The following is a 19,449-nucleotide window of genomic DNA, read 5'->3' on the forward strand; positions in this document are numbered from 1 at the left end:
TACTAAAAAAAAAAAGATTGCAAGATTAAAAAAAAGACAGGAAAGAAATATAGAAATCAGGCCAGTTTAGCTCTTCCAAGAAGTAGAGAATACATTCATAGAGCAGGAAAGACCATTTTCCTTTGGGAAAAAAAGAACTCGGGGTAGTTATAACCAGTGGTTAGGAGGCAGATGGTTAGTAAGTAGCTATAACTACCCTGAGCAGGGCTGGCCAGACAGCCATTCTCAGGTTTTCCATGGCCAGGAGAGAGCAAGCACTGCTGGAGGAAGAGCACTTTAGGAAATGATGTGAAAGACAGGAGGAAACAGAGGGTGAGAAGTGGTGGACAGACAACCCAATGGAGGAAAGAGTCGGTGAAGAAGTGATTGCTTGGCAAAAGAAAGCCTACAGCCAGCCCCCAAATTGCAGTTCAACAGCCATGCACCTACCAGCCCATATTCTACTGATGACATAGAGTTTATAACGAAGAGATGGTCTCTTAACCCCTTTGCCAAATTGCTTATGGGATGACATGGGACCTTACCTCACAGACCCCACAGCCCTGGTGCCCCTGGTTTCTGTTCTTTAGATCAGCCGGGCACCCAAAGCAAGGGGGGCACAAGAACAAGTGTCCGTCCTCACCTCAGCCCTGTACTGCACAGCACTTCCCTGTCACATCCCGTACTCCCTCACCGCTGTGGAATCAGATCTAGGCACCCGAGCACAAAGGATTACATGCAATAAGTGCACATTTCCCCATTTTCTCAATTCCTCAGGCTTTTCCTAAACTTGTTACAGCAGAAACACTTGGATCCTTTCTCACCCCACCTGAGTTATCACCTGTCCCAGTTGCACTGGGCTGTCATTACCAGCCACCAAGTTAACAAACTCCATTCTTTCTAGCTCACCGCCCTTTCTGCATTTTGTCATTATAAATCAGCTAGCTGCTGACAGAGATCTCCCTGGCAGGCTGCCCTTGTCAGGAATACAGAGGGGCAAGCACGGCGCTGGCAGGAACTCTACTCTCCCACTCCCCCAGCTCTCTCCCACAGGCTCACTAGGAATCAGAGGAAACAGCACCTGAAGACCCTCCTGAGAGCTATCAGCCCCTTAAAGGACTTGCCCAGGAACACAGCCCTGTCTGAAACACTCCCCAGCACATTCATGCTTAGTCTAGTAGTTAACGACTTAGCGTTTACCTGACCAGCTCCATCAGCCTCACTCCACCAAAGCTCTTCTAATATTTGCAATCTACCTGCTTACTGCCAGGCTAATTATGAGCTTTGATTTCTTATTAGGAACTGAAGGACAGCTTCCTCCCAAGGCCCCTGAGGGCACCCAGAGGTACCTGCTCCTCGGCAGCACTGCTGCTGTAAACCCCCAGCTGATACTGCCCTGCCCTTGCCCCCTCCAAGAGCCTGTTCAACACTCATCCAAGCCCAGGTGTCCTTCAGGGGTCTGATCCCCAGACTACAGAGATCAATAAGACCCTGCAGATGTCAGCTGGCTTTGGCTCAGGTTTCTAGAGATGCAGCAGGAGAGCAATACTACTCTTGAGTCCAGCCTGCAAAGCACCACGCTGTCCTACAGAAACCTTAATGCCTGTTTCAAGTGTATCTTTTGTTCTCATGTGGAAATGAGGTTTTGTTTTGCCATTACGAAGACCCAAATAACTTCAGTTAAAGGGGAGAAGGAAGAAAGAAAGCAGCATCATGAGTTTTTCTTTCCAAGACAGCCTTTTAAAATCAAAGTAACTCATTAAGAACAGAGGCAAGGCTGTAAAGGATTTTCCTGCCAAACAAGCACAAATACTCTGTTGTTTTTTTCCCATTGCCCCCAAACTAACAGCATGAATTTCTCGTTGCAGCTCTAGAGGGAAGCCCACCAAGTAGATAACAACTTACACTGCAGCCCAATTCTATAAAAAAGTTCCCAATCACAAGTGTCATCTTGTAGGCTAAGTAAAGGTTCTCTGTGTGCTGGCTTTGCTAAAACGAGCCACAGCACAGAGCAAGGTTATGAGATGAAGCTCCTCTGTAAGAGATAAAGTGGAGTTTGCCATGCTATTTGAATTGCAGAACAGAACCCGACGTGTTGCAGGGCAGGTTGGGATTAGTAAACACAAGTAATCAGCTGGCTGGAAGCAAACACTGGCTGTCAGAGAAGCTCCTGGAGCAGTTTATCAAGCCAATATCTCCCCCGCAGAAAGGAGCATTTAAATAGTTACGTAAAATTCTTTTTTAGTTGGTCACAGCCAACACCAAGATCATCTCAGGCTGAGCTTTCAGACCATAGGCAATCACTGTTTTGGGCAAGAACTCTCTCAAAGTTTCTGTAGATAATTGAGAGGGGAAATGGAGATTAATTGAGGAATTAGAAAGTTACATTTTCTTATCTGCAAAGTATTTATGCTGTCACTCGTGACTTGCTGTAGGCCTGATAAAAAAACCCATAGCATAGTTCCAATTATGACTGCAACTTAGATGTATGACCTGGGAATTTAGGCCAGATGTAGAGTGCTCCAAAATGAACCTATATCCTATAATCACTCTGAGTCTGCTAAGCTACAGCAACACTTAGTAATGCATTGCTTACAGCTCAGGCTTAATTTAGGGCCTGCCTCCCATTTTTGTTATTTCTGACTCAGCCCTCGTTAAGCAGACAGCAATACTTAGCTTATCTAGTCTTCAAAGAGCTTCACATATTAACTCACAACACCCCTGACCGAGAGCCATTAATAACTACCACCGTATTTAAGAAGGAAGAATTAAGACAGGGAAGACACGTCACCTCTGAGGCCACATCCAGAGGAGATGCGCCAGCCTGCCCAGCACCCCTCTGGTTTGTTCTCTGTTCAGCAGAGAGAAGAGCCTCTCCCAAAAGATGCAAGGGGAAGTATTTTGCCCGGTGTGGCAACAACCAGGTACCAACCCCTGCTGCTGAAGTGCACTAGGTCTTCAGCAGGACTGGGAGGCAAAAAAAAAGATACCAAGAACTGGTCAGGTATGGAGTGACAGCAAAGTCCTTGGTTCAAGTCAGCCCAGCCAGACTGAGCCCCTGCTGCAGCTCTCCCTAGGAGAGGCTGGCAGAGAGCACCTCTCTGCTGCAGGAGAGCCTTCCCCTCCGAGGCACACACCTTCTTCCCAAGGTGTTATCAGATCACGGGAGGATCAGCTGTAATCTAGTTAGCTCATAGCCTTCCTCAGCCACCTCTGCATCATGGCTGGGAATTAGCCCTCAAACCCCATCTCCCCTCAGGATGGCTCTGCTGCCAGGCTTGCTCTCACCTTTAAAAAGCAAATACACTTTACCTCTTATGAGGGCAGGGCTTATTCCAGCCAGCACCTGCACTCACCAGCAAAGGACTCCAGAAATCAGCATTAGCTCCCCATTTTTACCATACAACAAGCAGTACTCCTCCATCCCCTAGTAAGGCAGCCCTCTCCATAGGCAAGAGGGCAGGACCTCTCCCATACAGCCCCCTGCCACTCACCCTAACTGCCCCCTCCCTTACCTCACTGCCAAGCTCCATCCCCCTGGACGTAAAGCCTGGGCACTCACCCATAAAGCTCCTGCTCACCTTTGAGAGCCCTCCCACTTCTAAGTAGAAGCAGATGATGAAGATGTTCCAGGTGACCCAAATTGCAGTCCAGATGGCGTACTAGAAGGGAATGGGGTGAGACAAAGAAGCAATAAACATTAGGAGTTCACTGGAATTAGTTTATATATATATGTGATGCAGCTGGGGGCAGTGAAATGCCCTGAGTCGGCACTGCAATCGTTTTCTCTTCCTCTGTTTGTTTCCCATACACAGATGGTCCCTTGCCTGATTAGAGACACAGGGGCAGAAGTTTGGAGGGAGTGGAAGAGCTTCTGCCATGCCAGTCCAGCATCGAGTTCTCCCTGTCTGTTGTGCAGTATCTTGGTGTTACTTTGGTACCAGTAGTAATTATCTGATATCTTCCAAGTTTGGAGCAAGTACAGTAAAAGTGCAGCACACAGAACGATGTCTTCCTAAGCATAGCACCTCCTGCTAAAATTGTTTACGACGCTCATGCCTGATTTCCCAAGGGCTTTACTCAGGTCCTCACCACTTGCCATATCGCACCAGTGCCAAGCCTGCGAAAGGCTTTGAACGGCTCTGAACAAAACGGGCATTACTTACCACCACGATGTAGCGAGGTCTATATTGAATAGTGCCAAACAGGCCAAGGATAACGATGATGATGTGGAGGAAGTTGGCTAGGATAGGGGCCCACTGGTATCCCAGGAAATCAAACACTTGCCTCTCTAATGCAGCAAGCTGGAAGAGAGAAGGAAAAGGAGAGTTATAGCTTCTGGGCTCATGATGTTTATTCTCAAAGTTTTGACATGCTTCCTGAGCAAATCACTGCAGCAGCTGAAGATGCTACTCCATTCCCAAAGCAATTTACTGCCTGTGAACCAGGTCAGTAGGACAGAACATGTGTCTACACGCGCCCCCCCCCCCCCCCCCTTTCCAATTTGTACTCATCCCATCTCCTCCGATGGCTAAGCTAAAGCAGACCGGTGAGCTCCAGTGCCTGTGTGGGGGCATGTCCTCTGTTCTGTGCACTTTGCGATGGGGAGCTGGCCCTGGCAGAGGGCAGAGGGGAGCAGCGGGACGGTAACATCCTAAATGGCTGCAGCAGGACGTTCAAGAGCTCATTTGTCAGAGCCTTCAGCATCACTCCATCATTCCTGACACCTCTCATGTTTCTGCTCTCCAGCACACATCCATCAAAGTGAGAGAGAGGAGGAAACTCTCTCCTCCACCTTTGCCCCACAGAAAATGCTGCCACCCAGCAAAGGAATTCTGCAAACACATCAGTTTTCCAGGAGGACAGCCTGTGTTCCTCTCCTGCACTAATAACATGGTTCAAGGCTAGTACTATGTTCCAGAAATAAAACTCCATTACTGTTGAAGTGCTGGGCCTGATTTTCAAATCATATTTGCATAAAGACGTGCTTTTCGTCCGTAGCCATCACCTGTGTATCAGCAACAACTGCTCACCTGGATCTGAACTGCTGTGTTACGCGTGCAGCTGAAAGAGCACAGTACACATGCAATTGCACGCTAGCCTTTACATCCCCACAGCCTTTAAATATCGTGTCTATAGGTGAAACAGTGAGTGGAGGGGGCAAAACGGTTCCTGCAGGTTTTTCCCCAGTGCCCGGCCTTATGCAGAGAGATCTTCTCTTTGCTTGTCTTCACTAACGCAGTGCAACCAACTTCCCCCCACTGACCAGCGACTTCGCTGGTGCTGAGGCACAGCGGGAGACTTCCCTGTCAGGGTAAGATTTCACAGTCTGTTTAATTATCGTAGTAGTATGCTGGGACTGCATTCTTGCATTTCATATTTATTTTCACGTAAATAAATAATTACAATTTACCATTGGTAGTTAATATTAATTTAACTACTAATTGGACATTAACCATGGATGATCCTAGTCCACTGTGTGTAATCAGCTATGTGACATCTTTTCCTGCCTTGGCTTTTAAATGGTAGCTGGGGACCAAGCACTGGAGCATCTGTAATGGCTTAAAGCATTTAAAGATGTGAGTGGTTGCAGGTCCCAGTCAAGCCGCACGAGGAGGGAAGCCACATCTATCAAATGACCTTTTTTCCTCCTTCTTCCTGCATCAGTGGGGAAATCACCTTCACACCTCTCTTGGGCTAGGAAGGTATTGCAATTCTTAACGCTACCTTGAAAGTTCAACAAAAATCTGTATTTCAAAGAAATCTATAGCAGCCCTGGCTAAGGGAGAGCAATCAGCGTGGTGATAAGCAGGTTTCCCTCTCTGATATCTCTCTTCACTGGCAAAGGGGTGCAGAGAGAGCGGGGAGGGAATGGAGGCAGTCTCCAAAACCGTCTCTTCTGCAAAATAATTAGTCTTCCCTGTGAAGCGACGCACACTGCCCCGTTCCGATCAATGTGAACCGCCTGGAAGATGCTGTGAGACGTGCTGCACGGCCATGCACGGGGCTCCGGGGCTGGAACAGGGCAAATGCTGCTCATTTCACCGTTCAGCCTGCTCTTCCCCCGAGCACAGCAGATTTTCTGTATGTCATCAGAAACAGCAGTAATAGGTTAAACGCTTAATCTTTTAGGAGGGGATTAACGCACATACCTTAACGATATTTGGAAATTTTGAATCCTGACTGGTTGGCAATGGGTCACTTGACTGTGACCGCTTCATCCAATCAGGCATTTAATTGGCTTTGTGCATTACATTAACGCGGGAGTATGTGCCGCACAGAGCATCAGTGAGCCGAGGGGACACAACGGGGGTGTGTTCCGCAGAGATAACGCCCTGCTCAGCTTTGCCTCTTGCCTTCAGGCCCTGAAAAGGGGATAAAGAAAGATCCTTCCCACCCATGCCTTCTGCCATGAGTTTTCCCACTCCAGAATCAGGGCATCCACGTCTGGAAAAGTGTTTTCTTCTCACAAATCAATATTTGCCATTAGGGCTGTATAAAAGGGGAAAGCTTGTCCTTCCACAGCTTTGTGATGTTTCCTGGCTTGTTTGGATCAGGGAAAACATTGGTCTGTGAAGTGAGAGGTACCCAGCCGTCCTGGAGACGGACCTGCCAGTCTACACTGACTTCAGACTGGGGCTCAGCTCCTAGAGAGGTCTCCGGTCCCTGGCCACTCTGGATTTTTCCCCGTGATCCTAGAAGTTAGCTTCATGCCATACTTCCCTCTTCCTTACTGTGATTGCCCTTGTCTCCAGGTTGTTTCTGTCCTGATTTACGTTCCTTTGCCACTTTCCCTGCATTTTTGTATGTTTTTGTGTCCCTGGGAGCTGCGGGCGTGACTCAGCTGGTACAGAGATTGGCCGTGCCTGCCTGCTGGTTCAGCTAAGGGGAGCGGGAGCGGGTCGGTACGCTTCTGTGTGATGTGCGAGCTCAGGCAAGCTGTTTCCTCATTTATAAAAATAAAAGCAATTTTCTGTAAGATGTGTGTTGATGACAAGGGCAAATGCTACTGATGAAACTCTTAACACTGCATTACTGACAGGCAGGTAGCGAGTCTGTGCTGCAATCCAGCTGTCAGAAATGCAGCCTGAAGTTACCCTGGACTTGTCCCTGTTCCCCCAAGAACCTAGCATAATTAAGAAAATATTTGCTAAAACCAGATAGATAAACAGCCATTTCACTCATTACACGACAGGTCTGTGTGCAAAGCTTACCCGTTAAATGCTGCTGAGATTTGCAGGTAAACAGGGCTGATGTTTGTGCTAAGCTGGCCTTGATTTGGGGTTGGGATGTAAGGGACGTCGTGGTACCCTTCAGTGCTGGTTCCTCCAGTCTGGCTCAGAAATGGCAGGGTCAGGGTTAGCCCCTGCCTACGGTACCGATATACCTGCACCCTGGTACTGAACCTCTCTTGGATCCCTCTGGGTGAGCAGGGGAAATGCCATCTTTCTCTGCTGCTGCCAAGTCTCTGCAGAGTAATATCCTTACTGTAGCATTCTTTACGATGATTCACACTATTCTATTGAGAAAGCCTATTATATTCTAGAGATATTGGTTGTAAAGAGAAATTTCACAGATTGTGGCACAGGTTTCAACCCATTCAAAGCTGACAGGAGCTTTTCATCAGGGAGGACAAATTTTTCTTCTTTATGGCTATTCTTATTAAAAATAGGATTCCTTCTGCTCCTTTTTCTTCTCTAGCCCATAGAACATTTTTACCTTTCATTCTTTAAATTAAATGATTTGTTGCGGCACTAAAATCAGAATAGTTGTGGCAGACTTTTCTCTCCTGAAATAAACCACATTTCTGCTGATCTGAGTGAAAGTGGAATAGCAAATAACCATGTGAAGCAATTGTTAGCCAGGCAAACAAAACAAGGCAAAGCTCTCTGTTGGGCTATCGTTCATTTATTCAGCTGGGAGAGATAAGAAAGGCAGAGAAGATGTTCCGCAGTTTACAGAGAGACCTATCACATAGCTCACACACAGTGAGCAAAGAAAGGCTTTGTGAGCCAGCACGATGGGACATGCCCAAGGTCTTTACACCATTAAAACCTCACCAGAGAGGGAAGCTGTACCTGAGCTGGAGGGGAGCGTTGCCTGATGGAGCCCATTGCAGAATAGAAAATGGTCTTAGAAAACATGTCAAAATGTGGAACAGTTTCTTTTTGGGGGGTTCAAACCATTCCAGTTGCGTTTCCGACGGCTCTGGCAGGACAGTGTCGATGCCCGCAGGACACTCCGAGCCGATTCAACATGGGCTGGGAGGTGCTTGTTTAAATTCTGGTCCCTCAAATCTTCTCTATCCCCTCATCTTTGTCTTCTGTTGCTCCTGTCATGCTGATAAGCTGGAGAGTTCGACCTGTTCCCCTTGTGCCTCCATGCTGCTAAGGAAGAAGGCATGCTGATGGACAAGTCAGCTACCTGTAGTGCTTTAACTCCCTGTCCTTTACAGCCTACTATCAAGGCCACGTTATCAGCTAGATTTGCTCTTCTTAGTTTATTAAGCTTTTAAAGCCTTTAATCTTATTGGTTTGGATCTGTGTCTTTCACTGCATTTCTGAAACCAGTTGGGACACAAAATAACAAATATCACTTCCAAGATGTTGACATGACTCGTACAGATGCAGGAAGGAGGCTCAGAAAGCCCAATGACAGGGACAGATACCCAAAGAGCATGTCCTGCCTACAGGCACACCCACGTCCATATGTATCCATTCCTGCAAGCAAACTTGCTTTTACACTTTCCAAGTTCAGCTTTAATATGAGATTTCTTTTTAAAATTAAATGTTAGAAATAAATGTACAAGCATGCCATAAATGGAGCAAATGGGAAAGGCTGGTCCTACTGCTATGGGCCAGCCAGGCCTTAAGGGGGATACTCCTGCAAAAAAGAAGAAAAAATGTTTTACCCAGAAACCTAGACAATTTTCCTCTTGGTCTGTAGAAAAGCAACTTGAAAACTCTTTTGCTGCTCCTTGTCTTTCACCGCCGTAAGGACACATAGCCTCACAGACTGCTCCAGCTCCTGCGCTGCCCTTGTTCAGTGGTGTGCACAGCTGCCTTGGACCCCTGCGTGCATATCCACAGCTTCAACACAGACAAAATTTGCAACTGAAACCCCTCTATTTACTTTCTCTCCAGCCTGAACTGAGAAAGAGCCTCAGCTGCAGCCCCCGGCAGCACCGCGCTCCTGTGATGCTCAGGGCTGCCCGGCTGATTCCCGACGCGTTGATTCAGCATTTGATTTCCTGCCAACTGGCTTTGCTTTTTAAGAAGATGCTCTTTGTTTGTCTCCTGTGCAAACACCATCGGAGCGGCCAAGACTTTCACTGAAAAAGGTCACAGGTCTTTTCTTGAGGAAAAACTTGCATCGATTTCCTGAGGTATTTTGGCTATGCAATGGTTGATGGCTTGAGTTCAGGGCAAAGTCACAGTACTGCTATCCCTAGGAGACATCATATAAGGATGAAAATTTAACTCCAGCTAGCTGAAACAGCAGGAAGAAATTAAAAAGTCTCAAATGTATAATTTAAAAATATATCTGTTTAGGTTTTGAACCCAAATATCTTTATTTTTGGTTCTTTCAAACAAAGTTCGGCAATACTGAACACCTGTCTGCTCTGTTTATTATTATTATAATTATTATTATATTGGTATTATTGGTATTATTATGATATATTATATTATTATACATAGTCTTTCTATACAATTGGTTTGCGTTTGTAAATGCTGAAACAATGCGAGACCTAAAGAATCTTAAACCCAAGCTGCAGTGTGGTGAAACTATCAGCAGTGAGCAGAAAATGCCAGTGCTTATTCAAGGTGGAGAAGACTTTGTGGGCAGAATAATTATTAAACAATAAGTCTCCTTTTACCACAGTGGCTGCATTTCTAAATAAATATTAATGGTTGTAATAGCTGTCTAATTAAGTTTATCTGAAAAAGCAGTTCACTGAGCCACTACTTCACATCCCCCTGACCGAGGGGCTCATTCTGCGAGGTGCCGCGTCCTTGTCTCTTCTAAAGTCAGCCGCTCACGTGCTAATACACGCTGCATTCATGAAATCTCGTTTTTCTTCAGTAAGTGTTGTCAAGGAAACCTTCCTCGGGGCCTTGTGATCCCCAGCTCCGTTCCCAGCATCCCTCGCTGAACCACAGAGGTCAAGAGACTAATTGCACAGGAGGTCTCTGTTTGTCACTTTGTCTCCCAGACATCTTTGGTCACTCTGGCCACTGGATACAATGAGCCTCATTCTCTGCTCGGTTTGGTCTGTTTTCTCCCCAGAAGCTACTGAAACCCCCTCTATTCACGCAGACATTAGAGAGGCCTCCAATAGCAGACCTTATATCTTTAAATCGTTTCTGTTTCAGAAGCAAACTCTGGTCACTGCGATGGCCTGGAAGACCAGTGCCGGCCACGGACCCCGCAAGGCAGCTGGAGAAGTCCCCGTGGCTGGCGTGAGCCCCGCACCAGGTCGCTGCCCTGCAGCAGGGGCTGGCCGCTCCTGGGGCCTTACGCTCCAGCAAACACCGCTTCAGACTGCACCACGCCATAGCTGAGGATGCGGACTTCTCCCACCCCGGTACCATCCTGTGCAGACTTAACCCCTCGACGTGGTTCAGCACAACTTCCCCGCTGAAGCCCAGAGCACCCTGCTGTTAAACAGCTCGGCGCTGAGTCCTCACCACCTCCTCCTCCCCCCTAACCTGGCACCTTTGTGCTCTGGACTGTCCCCTCCCAGCGTCATTTCGTGTGTTGGCAACGATGCTCTCAGGAGTGCCGCTGCTTTGACCTTGATCCTTATGCTTTCTGCTGCCGATGCCCTTCAGAAACATCCTAGCTGCAAAGCTAAGTCATTATTCGGTCCCACATGCCCGAATGCTGCTTAGCATTCCAGGAAAGGCACAATCCTTGCTAAACATAAGGGATGAGGCTGGCACTGAAGCGGTGCGGAAGCCTGTTTGTTCGCGGCCAGAGTTGAGGCTCCAGCTTCAGAAGGACCGAGGTTTCCTAGTACATCACGTATAGCCACCAGCCTTGCTCGGCTGAAGGTATGGGCTGTGCACAAGCATTCATGCACACACACCTCTCAAACCTTTTTTCTCCAAGTGTTGGATTGGGCCATGTAGTGGGCAAAACAGCAGGGATACGTGAAGGGAGAGAGAAGGCGCTGGGGTGTAAGGCAGGAGCTGGCAGTGCTTTTCTAGCCAGACTCCGTAGTCCGTGGTCCCTACCCGGCACATCCCCAGGTGCAGCACGAGCGTGGCAGCCCCTCTCCTGCTCCGCAACCCTCTAAAGGGGGTGGGCAGCGGTACAGTTAATGAGCTGGCTCTTGCACATAACGCTGCAGAGGACAGAACAGGTTACCCAGCGCTGACTTTCTGAACGGTGCTCGGAATACAGCTCCCAGGAAAAAGACTGCTACCTAGGAGGAATGTTTCAGTAAAATTATCGCCCTGTCTTGCCTGAACCTCTCCCAAATGGGGGTCAGTTACGTGCCTTGTGCTCCGTACACCCCACACAACCAAGCTCTGGCCCGTTTGGTTTTCCTGGACCGCATCTCGCCGCGGGGCTCAGTCAGGCCTCAGGGATGCAGACAGGTGTCTGTGCAGCAGCATCAGACACCCGAGCTGCTCTGCTCCCTTCGCTCCTGGCTGTGTCTCCTGATAGCATCTAAGCACTGCACGCTGCTGTGATTGCTGATTGACGAGATTAGCAATCAGGCTAAATTAATAAGCAGGTGCCTTTGTGATCCAGGCAAAAAAGCACTCTGACAAGAATGACAAACTTGTTTTATTTGTAACCTACGTCAACACTCAAATCTAAGTTTCCCAAACATAATTAAATTAATCTGTTGTGCCCACAATGCCCCCCCCCCCCAGCTTTTTTCTCCTCCCTCAGTTTCATAGCTCAGCTTTGCTCTCCAGCTTTGCGGCAGAGAGAGGGGGCACTGGAACCAAGGGGACATGACTGTGTTTGCAACAGACATAAAAAATAATGAGTTTCTTCAAGAAGTGCCTGACATTTTTGTCAGCCAGATGCTCCATAAGGCGCAGCCTTATCCCAGGCTCAGGCTCCACGCTTGTGGTAGTCCTGGCTTTCCCTCGCCTGTTGGAGGACTCGCAGTCTATCTTAGCCCACCTCACACTGACGAACCTGGGCAAACATCCTTGCTGCTCCCCACAAACAGCATCCTGGCATGGCAGACAGCTTTAGCACTGGGGGGGCCACTTTCTTCCCACCAGTAGCACAAATTTCCCTGTTGAGTGAAGTATATTAAAGATGTGCCATTAACTCACCAGCCATTTCCCTCGGGAAATCTGCTACCATTTATGAAGCCATCTAAACACTATAAAGGCTGTGAGGCAGAGCAGTGTTGGAGATCAGCAGGAATTTAATTTTCTAATAGAGAGATTTATTTCCTACCAACAGGGCATTATATCCTGTGATCCCTGCCTCTGCTCAGCCAGGAAGGCTATGCAAAGTTTGGGCTTGTTCACATGACAGGGATGCAGGAAAAAAGTGAAAATACTTAAAAATTAGCCAAGGGGTTGTTTGGTATGGGGAATATACCCTATATTCTCTGGACCTGCTATCTTAAGCACTGCCTGCTTAGCTAAAAGAGCCGGCTCTGCTGCTGGAGGGAGAGAGCAAGCACATCGACAGGACTTGCACAGAGGGTACGAGGCTGTACTGAGGCACGGGTTGGGCCAGGACTGCCCAGCCTGTCTTCTAATGATGCAGCTCTCCGGAGCCTTCTGGATGCGGGAGCAGCAGTCTGGGAACAGCCCAGAGATCCCCATGAGCTCTCAAGTGCATTAGAAAGACTGAAAATCATTCAGGGGTTGGACCGAAACTTCACAGGGTGTATAAAGCCCATGAGGTACCAGCTGGACCCAGTTTAGACAAAATTACGGCCATCTTCACTGTTTTATAGGCACTTATTGCAAACTGCAATGTTATATTGCCTCCGCTTACCCCAAAGTTGAATTACCACCTTAAATATACTACTGGCAGTTTCCCAAAGGAGGAAGAAACTCTTGCTTCAGGCTCAAAAAGCCAGGCTCAGTTTTACCTCTGTCCTGCCCACATACAGCCCAAGAAAGACTCCCTGTGTCCAAGGGACACCAAGAACATCCCCTGCCTTTAGCTTTATGAACAAAAGCGTCCCCTGCAAATCTAATTCATGGCTGGCACCTGCAGCACTTTCTCCTCAGGAAGAGTCAGCTGTAGCCTGAGTTACAAAAATGCCTCTCTAAAGGCAAAACACCTGCAGAAAGCCACCTGAAGCTGTTTTTCTTGACCAGGGGAATATGAGGATGAGAGTTTCTTGGGGTCCATGTAGCACGGCCAGCAAAGCTTCACTTTCTGCATAGCTCTGCGTGTCAGAGCACTCCTGAACTCAGCAAGATGCTCCCCAGCACGCGCGGAGAAACGGTCTCTGCGTCACTGGTCTTTTGTGGAAACTCCCCAGGGCCTTGCTAGATAAAGCTCCCCTCTCTCCCCTTTGCTTGACGGTCCCTCTCCCTCTGCTCTGCACCTTCCGCCCGCCCCGTCCTGCTCCGGCCGGCTCAGCGGCCGCTCTCCCCCCAGCTCCTTGCTGCACATTGCACTGGGAGCTCTAGCAGCTGATCCCCTTAATTAGGTCACGAATAGATCACGCGTAAAACACTTGCACCAGCCAGATCCTCTGAAGGAAAAACATGCAAGCTCTGCAACTGGGGTAAAAGCTCGAGAGAGGAAGGATGCCAAAGCTGAAACAACTCTTCAAAACTTTGCCTGTAGGAACCCTGTTTCTGTTTCTGCTCAACAGCTGGGTCCCTGCTCCCTGACTCTGTAGCTAAGTGGTAGTGTCGCTTTAATTTCCTCTTGCTCCTGCTGCAATGCCAGATTGCTTGGATATTCGTAAACAGAAGGAGTTTAATGAAAATTATAATTAGAGCCCTGCGGTGCTCTTGCAGGTCGCCTTTACTCTGGGCTGCCTATTTACATTACAAATCAGGCTGGTGTCACTGCGGAGTCTAGAGCAAGAGAACAGAATTCATTAAAAGGGAAGTGCAGGGTGGGTGAGAAATAGGGGAGAAAGAAAATGATATTGTTATTATTAATAATCTAGGAAACTGGGATTCGTCATGGCCTTGCTGCAACTTCGCTCCTAGAAGGAAAGCCCATTTGTAATCATCCTGCAGCAGGAGGGGAGAGAGCACAGCCACCCAGAAATTTCCACCGGTAATTACTGTCCAAACGGCCCCTTTTTCATAGAGCAAGACTTCATCTCCCCCAGCGGGACACAGAGGAGTGCTCTTAGCACTTCTGCTTCCTAATGCCCAGCTGTGAAGTTGTGGGGTTCAGGGAGAGACAACACGGGAAGCCAAGGGATGCACTTCCCATGATTTTACAGCTTTCCCCTTCCATCTGCCAGCAGCTACACGTGATGCTTTTTGCCCCACTGTAACGCCACGAGCTGCAGCTCCTTGAGGAAGACAGAAGCCCTCATTCAGGGAAGCGCTGGAGCATCTGCTGACTCGAGGCACAGCGCGCGCCCATCTGCAGGCATGTGCTGCAGGGCTCTGTGAAATCCGGGCCTGACGGAGCAGGGGAGAAGATTCCCCGGGAACAACACAGAGGCATCTGGGCATCGATGCACTGACGCCCAGCCCGGCTCCCGCACAGGGCAGCACAAACCGGTGTTACCCCAAATACAGATCAGTCTCCTGGGTTTGATTCTGCTCCTGCTGCTTCCACCAAAGCCCTCCAGCACAGTTGTTAACTGTCTATTTTCCCATCTGTATAGTGGAATTACAAGTAACGCTCTCATTTTACGCAGAGGATAGCTGGAGACTTAGGTTGTATTTGTAAAAAGCTTCTTTAATATTTCATACTAACCATCCTGCATCAGCAGAAACCGCATCATCATTGCAATAGTGTTTTTATTGGATGCCTGCCTGCCATAAAAAGTGGTGACATTTCAGGTTGGGGACCTCCCCGTGGTGATCACAGCACCAGCCCCCTCACCTTTCCCATCGCTGTCACGTTCACAAAACAGAGAGGTCAACTCGCCCCGCTCCCGTGCCTGCATCCCCCCAAATTCAGCCCTGCTGATGCTCCGACTAAATCCCAGCAATGCCCAGCAAAGGATGCCGAGTCAGTCCACCTGCCAGACCCCCCGCTGCTCCTCGTCTCAGCTATTAATCTCACCTCCCCCTCCGCGGCCAGAGGACGTAACTTTAGTCTAATAAACAGCTGGGAAGTCAGGACAGAGCAGATGAGCTAATACTGCAGAAGTGATTGGGTTTATATATCAAAACTGACCCAGGAGACTTTCCCTTCTGCATGTCATGGCAATATGCAGAAAGTTTTCAGGCAAATGAGAAGCTGGAGGTATTTTAGTAGTTTGGCTGCAAAGGGGCCAAGTGATTTGCTTGCATTTCATGCGTGCCGTTGTTCAGTATAAAATGACCCATACTGCGACGGCTGACTTTTAACCATCGCTGGTAATACTCTGTTGTTTGTGCTTTGCCAAAAAAACAACCTAAGACAAAAATGTGCTTATTTCAGCTAAAAAAAGGACAAAAGAAAAATTTCCCCCGAAAAAACTACAGTTGAAAGAACATGTAGCCATTTTTTTCAGCTGAAAAATAAGTATCAGTGAAGAAATACTGACCAACTCGCCCCTAATGAATGTACTAGCAAACTTCCAGGCCTGTCATCATAGCATGAAACGAAAAAGAACTGGGAAGAAAAGAGTATTTTGGACATGAAAAACACATAGCGGTCCAACTTCTGGTTCCAGTAAAATGCTTTTGACAGGAAGGGTTTTAAATTGGAACAAACAGGAAAACTACTATTTTGTTACAAATAGGGACTGTCAGAGGCTTTCAGGGTATTGCAGGAATTTTCCAATAACCACAATCCCCACAAACAACTTCCTTTCTACAAAGCACCTAGGAAATGAATCAATCACTATTGACTTTCATCTTCTGATTGCTTCACTGGGAGAAAATCAGTGGTACTTAAATAATTGATTAATTATTACCTTAGTAATTACAGGTAACAAATTTAGCTTCCCTTGCCTCCCTCAAGACATGTAAACTAGCGATATTTCAGTTTTCCAGCCACTTTAGGAGGCAAAGCCAATTTGTGCGACCCAAGATGACTTCTCAGGAGTCGTCGGTGCCCTCGGCACGGCCCCAGCTGGGCAGTCCCCGCCGCTCTCGGAGGCGAGGAAGGCTGACCCCCTCTTGGGTTCCTTCCTTGGCTGTAACCTCCCCGTGAGCATTACAGGCTGGGAAGCAGAGCTCCAGCTCTCTTTTTCTTAGGTCAATAAAAGCAAGAAAACAGAGACGTGTGAAGCGCTCAAACAGACTACAAGCAAATACCTGAGGATGGAGATGGTGAAAGTTTAGGCGCACATTTGAGGCTGAAGTTCAGCCTCTCTCATGGGTTGATGAAGCAGCTTGGGAAGTGCAATCTGCTCTGGGTAGTCGTTAAAGGGTAAGAACGCATCTCTGCTACCAACTAGACTGAGTGCTGGAAGTGCGTGCTTCGGGGTGGAGAATCTTGGGTTCGAAGCGTGAGAGCGAGCCATGGTGGAAGTCACTAAGCCCGTGTTTTTCTCATGCTCACCATCCCCTGCACTGCTGTGTTTTCCTGCTATACTTGAGAGGAGTTCAATGAAACAAAAGATTCTCGTCAGGGATTTATTAGCAATACGGTACCGTGCTAAAAAAAAAAGCTAAGGTTTAACTAGTTCTCCCACTTGTATTAATGGCATTGACCGTATCACTTTTTGTGCGGCATCCCCTTTGTTTTTGCTCTTCAGTCCAAGCAGATGACGAAATGAGACCCGTGATGTTCACTTTGATAAAGGCGAGCTGCTGGCTTTCCAACAGTGTAAATAAGGATTCAGTGCCTTTTAAAAAGCATTACTTTTAAAGGAAAGCCCTTTTGAGCGAGGGCTAGAATGGGGTTATTTTCCACATGACCAAGCGTCAAAAGGAAAGCGGCAGCCCAGTCCATGCTCTTATCACCCTCCCTGAGTCACCCACTGGATAGATTTGTCACAAGCTAAAATAAGAGCGACTCCTCAATTTATTATCATTTTCTACTTGTCCTCCTTAATGCAGTTCCTGCCAGGATGAGTTTGCTGTGGGAAAGTGGAATGAAACCAGGCCTTTCAGTGTGCTGCTAAATGGGACTGGGGGGAGGCTTTCAGGGGGGAGGGAAAATCTTCCTCATTATAAAGGGAAAATGTGCAATGCAGAGTTTTCATCGGATGCTGCCCAGCCTCCCAATTAGGATGGCTGAGACAAACAGTGGTGTTATTATATGTAACTGTTTATCCCGTGTCACTCAGCCATCGTTTATTTTATGAGCATAATTTATCTCTTCTGTTGTGCTACCCAATTTGTTTGCATTTTCAGTCCAGTCGAGTGTCTCTCTTTTATTGTACACATCTTTTGGCCTCCCACCAACCAACTCTCCAATTAAGTTTCCAAGAGCGTCGCACAATGGCCAGGCTCCTCCTGCGCTTCTTTTTTTCGCGTGACGTTTGCGTCCCCTTCATTTCTGCGCTGCCCCTACCCCTCCCCTGCTGACTCGCAGCTCCTCAATGGCTCATGGTTTATTCAACAGCAAAGCTGAATTTCTCTTTTCCCTCTCTTTTTCCCCTTCCTCCCCTCTTTTAAAACAGAGGCTGGTCAATAGATGCCACTTTGGCAGCTCTGGAGAACCAAGTTTGTTTGCAGCAACTCTTCAGCGGTCGTGTCTCTGCAGTGCAGGAGTTTGGCGACCTTGCAGGGGTTGAACCCCAAAGCGCGGGGCAGCTCGGACCTGGGGCACTCATGAACTCTTGTGCCTGCTCCGGCCACGAAAGGGGACAAAGACTTGCTCTCTATCAGCATGTGTTACCAAAGCTTCATCCGCACATGGCCCTACCTCCCTGCTGCTGTTATCGCTCCCCTTGGAGATGCGAGACGATTCCTCATCCCTGGAATGACGGCATCTTTGGCTTGTCCCTACTCCCAACTTTCCGACCAGGTTTTTCAAGTCTTTTGATCTTTGTGCTTGCAGGTCTGTCTGCAAGGATTAGCTAAAATAGAAAAGTGCTAATCCACATTATGGAAATTCAAATCCGTGCCACTACATTAAGTAATTTCAAGGAAGTTTTATCTGGCAAGACTCTGAGGTGAACTCCGGAACAGTGATAACAATATCTGTGCATCGTCTCTTCCACTAGCGTGACAACACTGCAGCGGAAAGAAGCAGCATTGTCCTCCTTATCATAGCAGGCTAGAGACTATCACTGTTTCTCATGGGGTCTGGCAAAATCCCATTGAGCTCTCAGCCCTGGGTTACAGTTGAACAAGGGGTTTCCTGCTGCATTCCCATTGAGTCTGCCAGGACTGCGCTTCCAGCATTTCTGCTAGAAAATCTGTAGTGTCTCACCACCAAACACTGGAGCTCCATCTGAAACGCCCTTTGTTTGCAGGTCGGTGTCCAAAACTGGGAGTGAGGAACTTTACATGGCCACGGGAGCCACCACGAGGAAAAAACTTGGCAGCCGCGAAACCTGGGTTACGTCCCATGCAAGGAAAGCATCCTTTGGCTAAGCGATCTGCAAAGGAGTTTACTGCCCCTCCACCTCTGTCACTATGAGCTGCTTCAGAAATTCATCGTACTTTAAATGATCCACTCAAGTATCCATTCAGTCCCAGTTCATAGATTGCAGAGCCTTTATTACACAGCCATATATTTAGCACTGGAATAGTTCTCAGCAGTTGTAACAGCCCTGTCATCTAAGGAATAAAACAAAGAGCCATTATTCATCAGAAGGGAGACACAGTCTTTATTGTCTGAAGCCATGGCAGAGTTTTTATATCACCCTATCTATTCTTTCAGGCTGTCACACAACTCAGTTTTAAGCTGTTTCAGTGGCAGCCCTGGAAGCCTGAACGCTTCTGTAGCTTCTCATAGTTAACATCCCAGCTAATGTTGTTTTAAACTGACAGCAGGACTGATCCTGAGCACACTGAATATGGCCAGCAACTTAAGAGCATGAAAATTAACCTTTCCAGAAAAGCCTAAGGTAGACATTAGTCTCTGGCTAGGTCAGGAGTAAAAGCTATGCAGGGTTATTTAAAGACATGAGGAAGCATGGCTACAAGGAGCAATGGATGAGCGTGCATTTTGGGCACTGATTACATCCAGAAGATCTGGGTTTGGGCTCTGGTCTGATGGCAGAGCTTGGTGTAGACTGTAGGACCCAAGAACACACGGAGGTGTGCATGCCGGCTGTCCCGACCTCACACTGGTGTGGACCCTGCAGCCCTCCCATACGGTGTCATGGTTTGCTTGGTGGGTGCATGTCCTGCATGGAGCTGGAGGAACCAGCCTGGTTCTCTGGATCTAGACACCTGGGGATTAGTACCTTGAGACGTACTCAGCATGAACCACCCTGCCTAGCAT

The 19,449-nt window shown here is 47.9% G+C and overlaps 2 protein-coding genes across 2 annotated transcripts in view; one reads left to right on the plus strand and one right to left on the minus strand.

The window, feature by feature from the left end:
* Positions 1-19,449, minus strand: part of NKAIN4 (sodium/potassium transporting ATPase interacting 4) — a 51,626-nt gene that overhangs the window by 21,829 nt on the left and 10,348 nt on the right. The window contains exons 2-3 of the mRNA XM_075517581.1: positions 4,146-4,283; positions 3,561-3,641 (exon numbers count right to left, since the gene is read on the minus strand). Coding sequence (XP_075373696.1) covers positions 3,561-3,641; positions 4,146-4,283 — 219 coding nt within the window. The remainder of the gene's footprint in view (positions 1-3,560; positions 3,642-4,145; positions 4,284-19,449) is intronic.
* ARFGAP1 (ARF GTPase activating protein 1) overlaps positions 6,873-19,449 on the plus strand; it is a 59,608-nt gene continuing 47,031 nt past the window's right edge. Inside the window, exon 1 of the mRNA XM_075517577.1 lies at positions 6,873-6,877. The gene's annotated coding sequence lies outside the window, so the exon portion shown is untranslated. The remainder of the gene's footprint in view (positions 6,878-19,449) is intronic.

Source organism: Mycteria americana, chromosome 14 (genome assembly GCF_035582795.1).
Source record: "Mycteria americana isolate JAX WOST 10 ecotype Jacksonville Zoo and Gardens chromosome 14, USCA_MyAme_1.0, whole genome shotgun sequence".
Lineage (NCBI taxonomy): Eukaryota > Metazoa > Chordata > Aves > Ciconiiformes > Ciconiidae > Mycteria > Mycteria americana.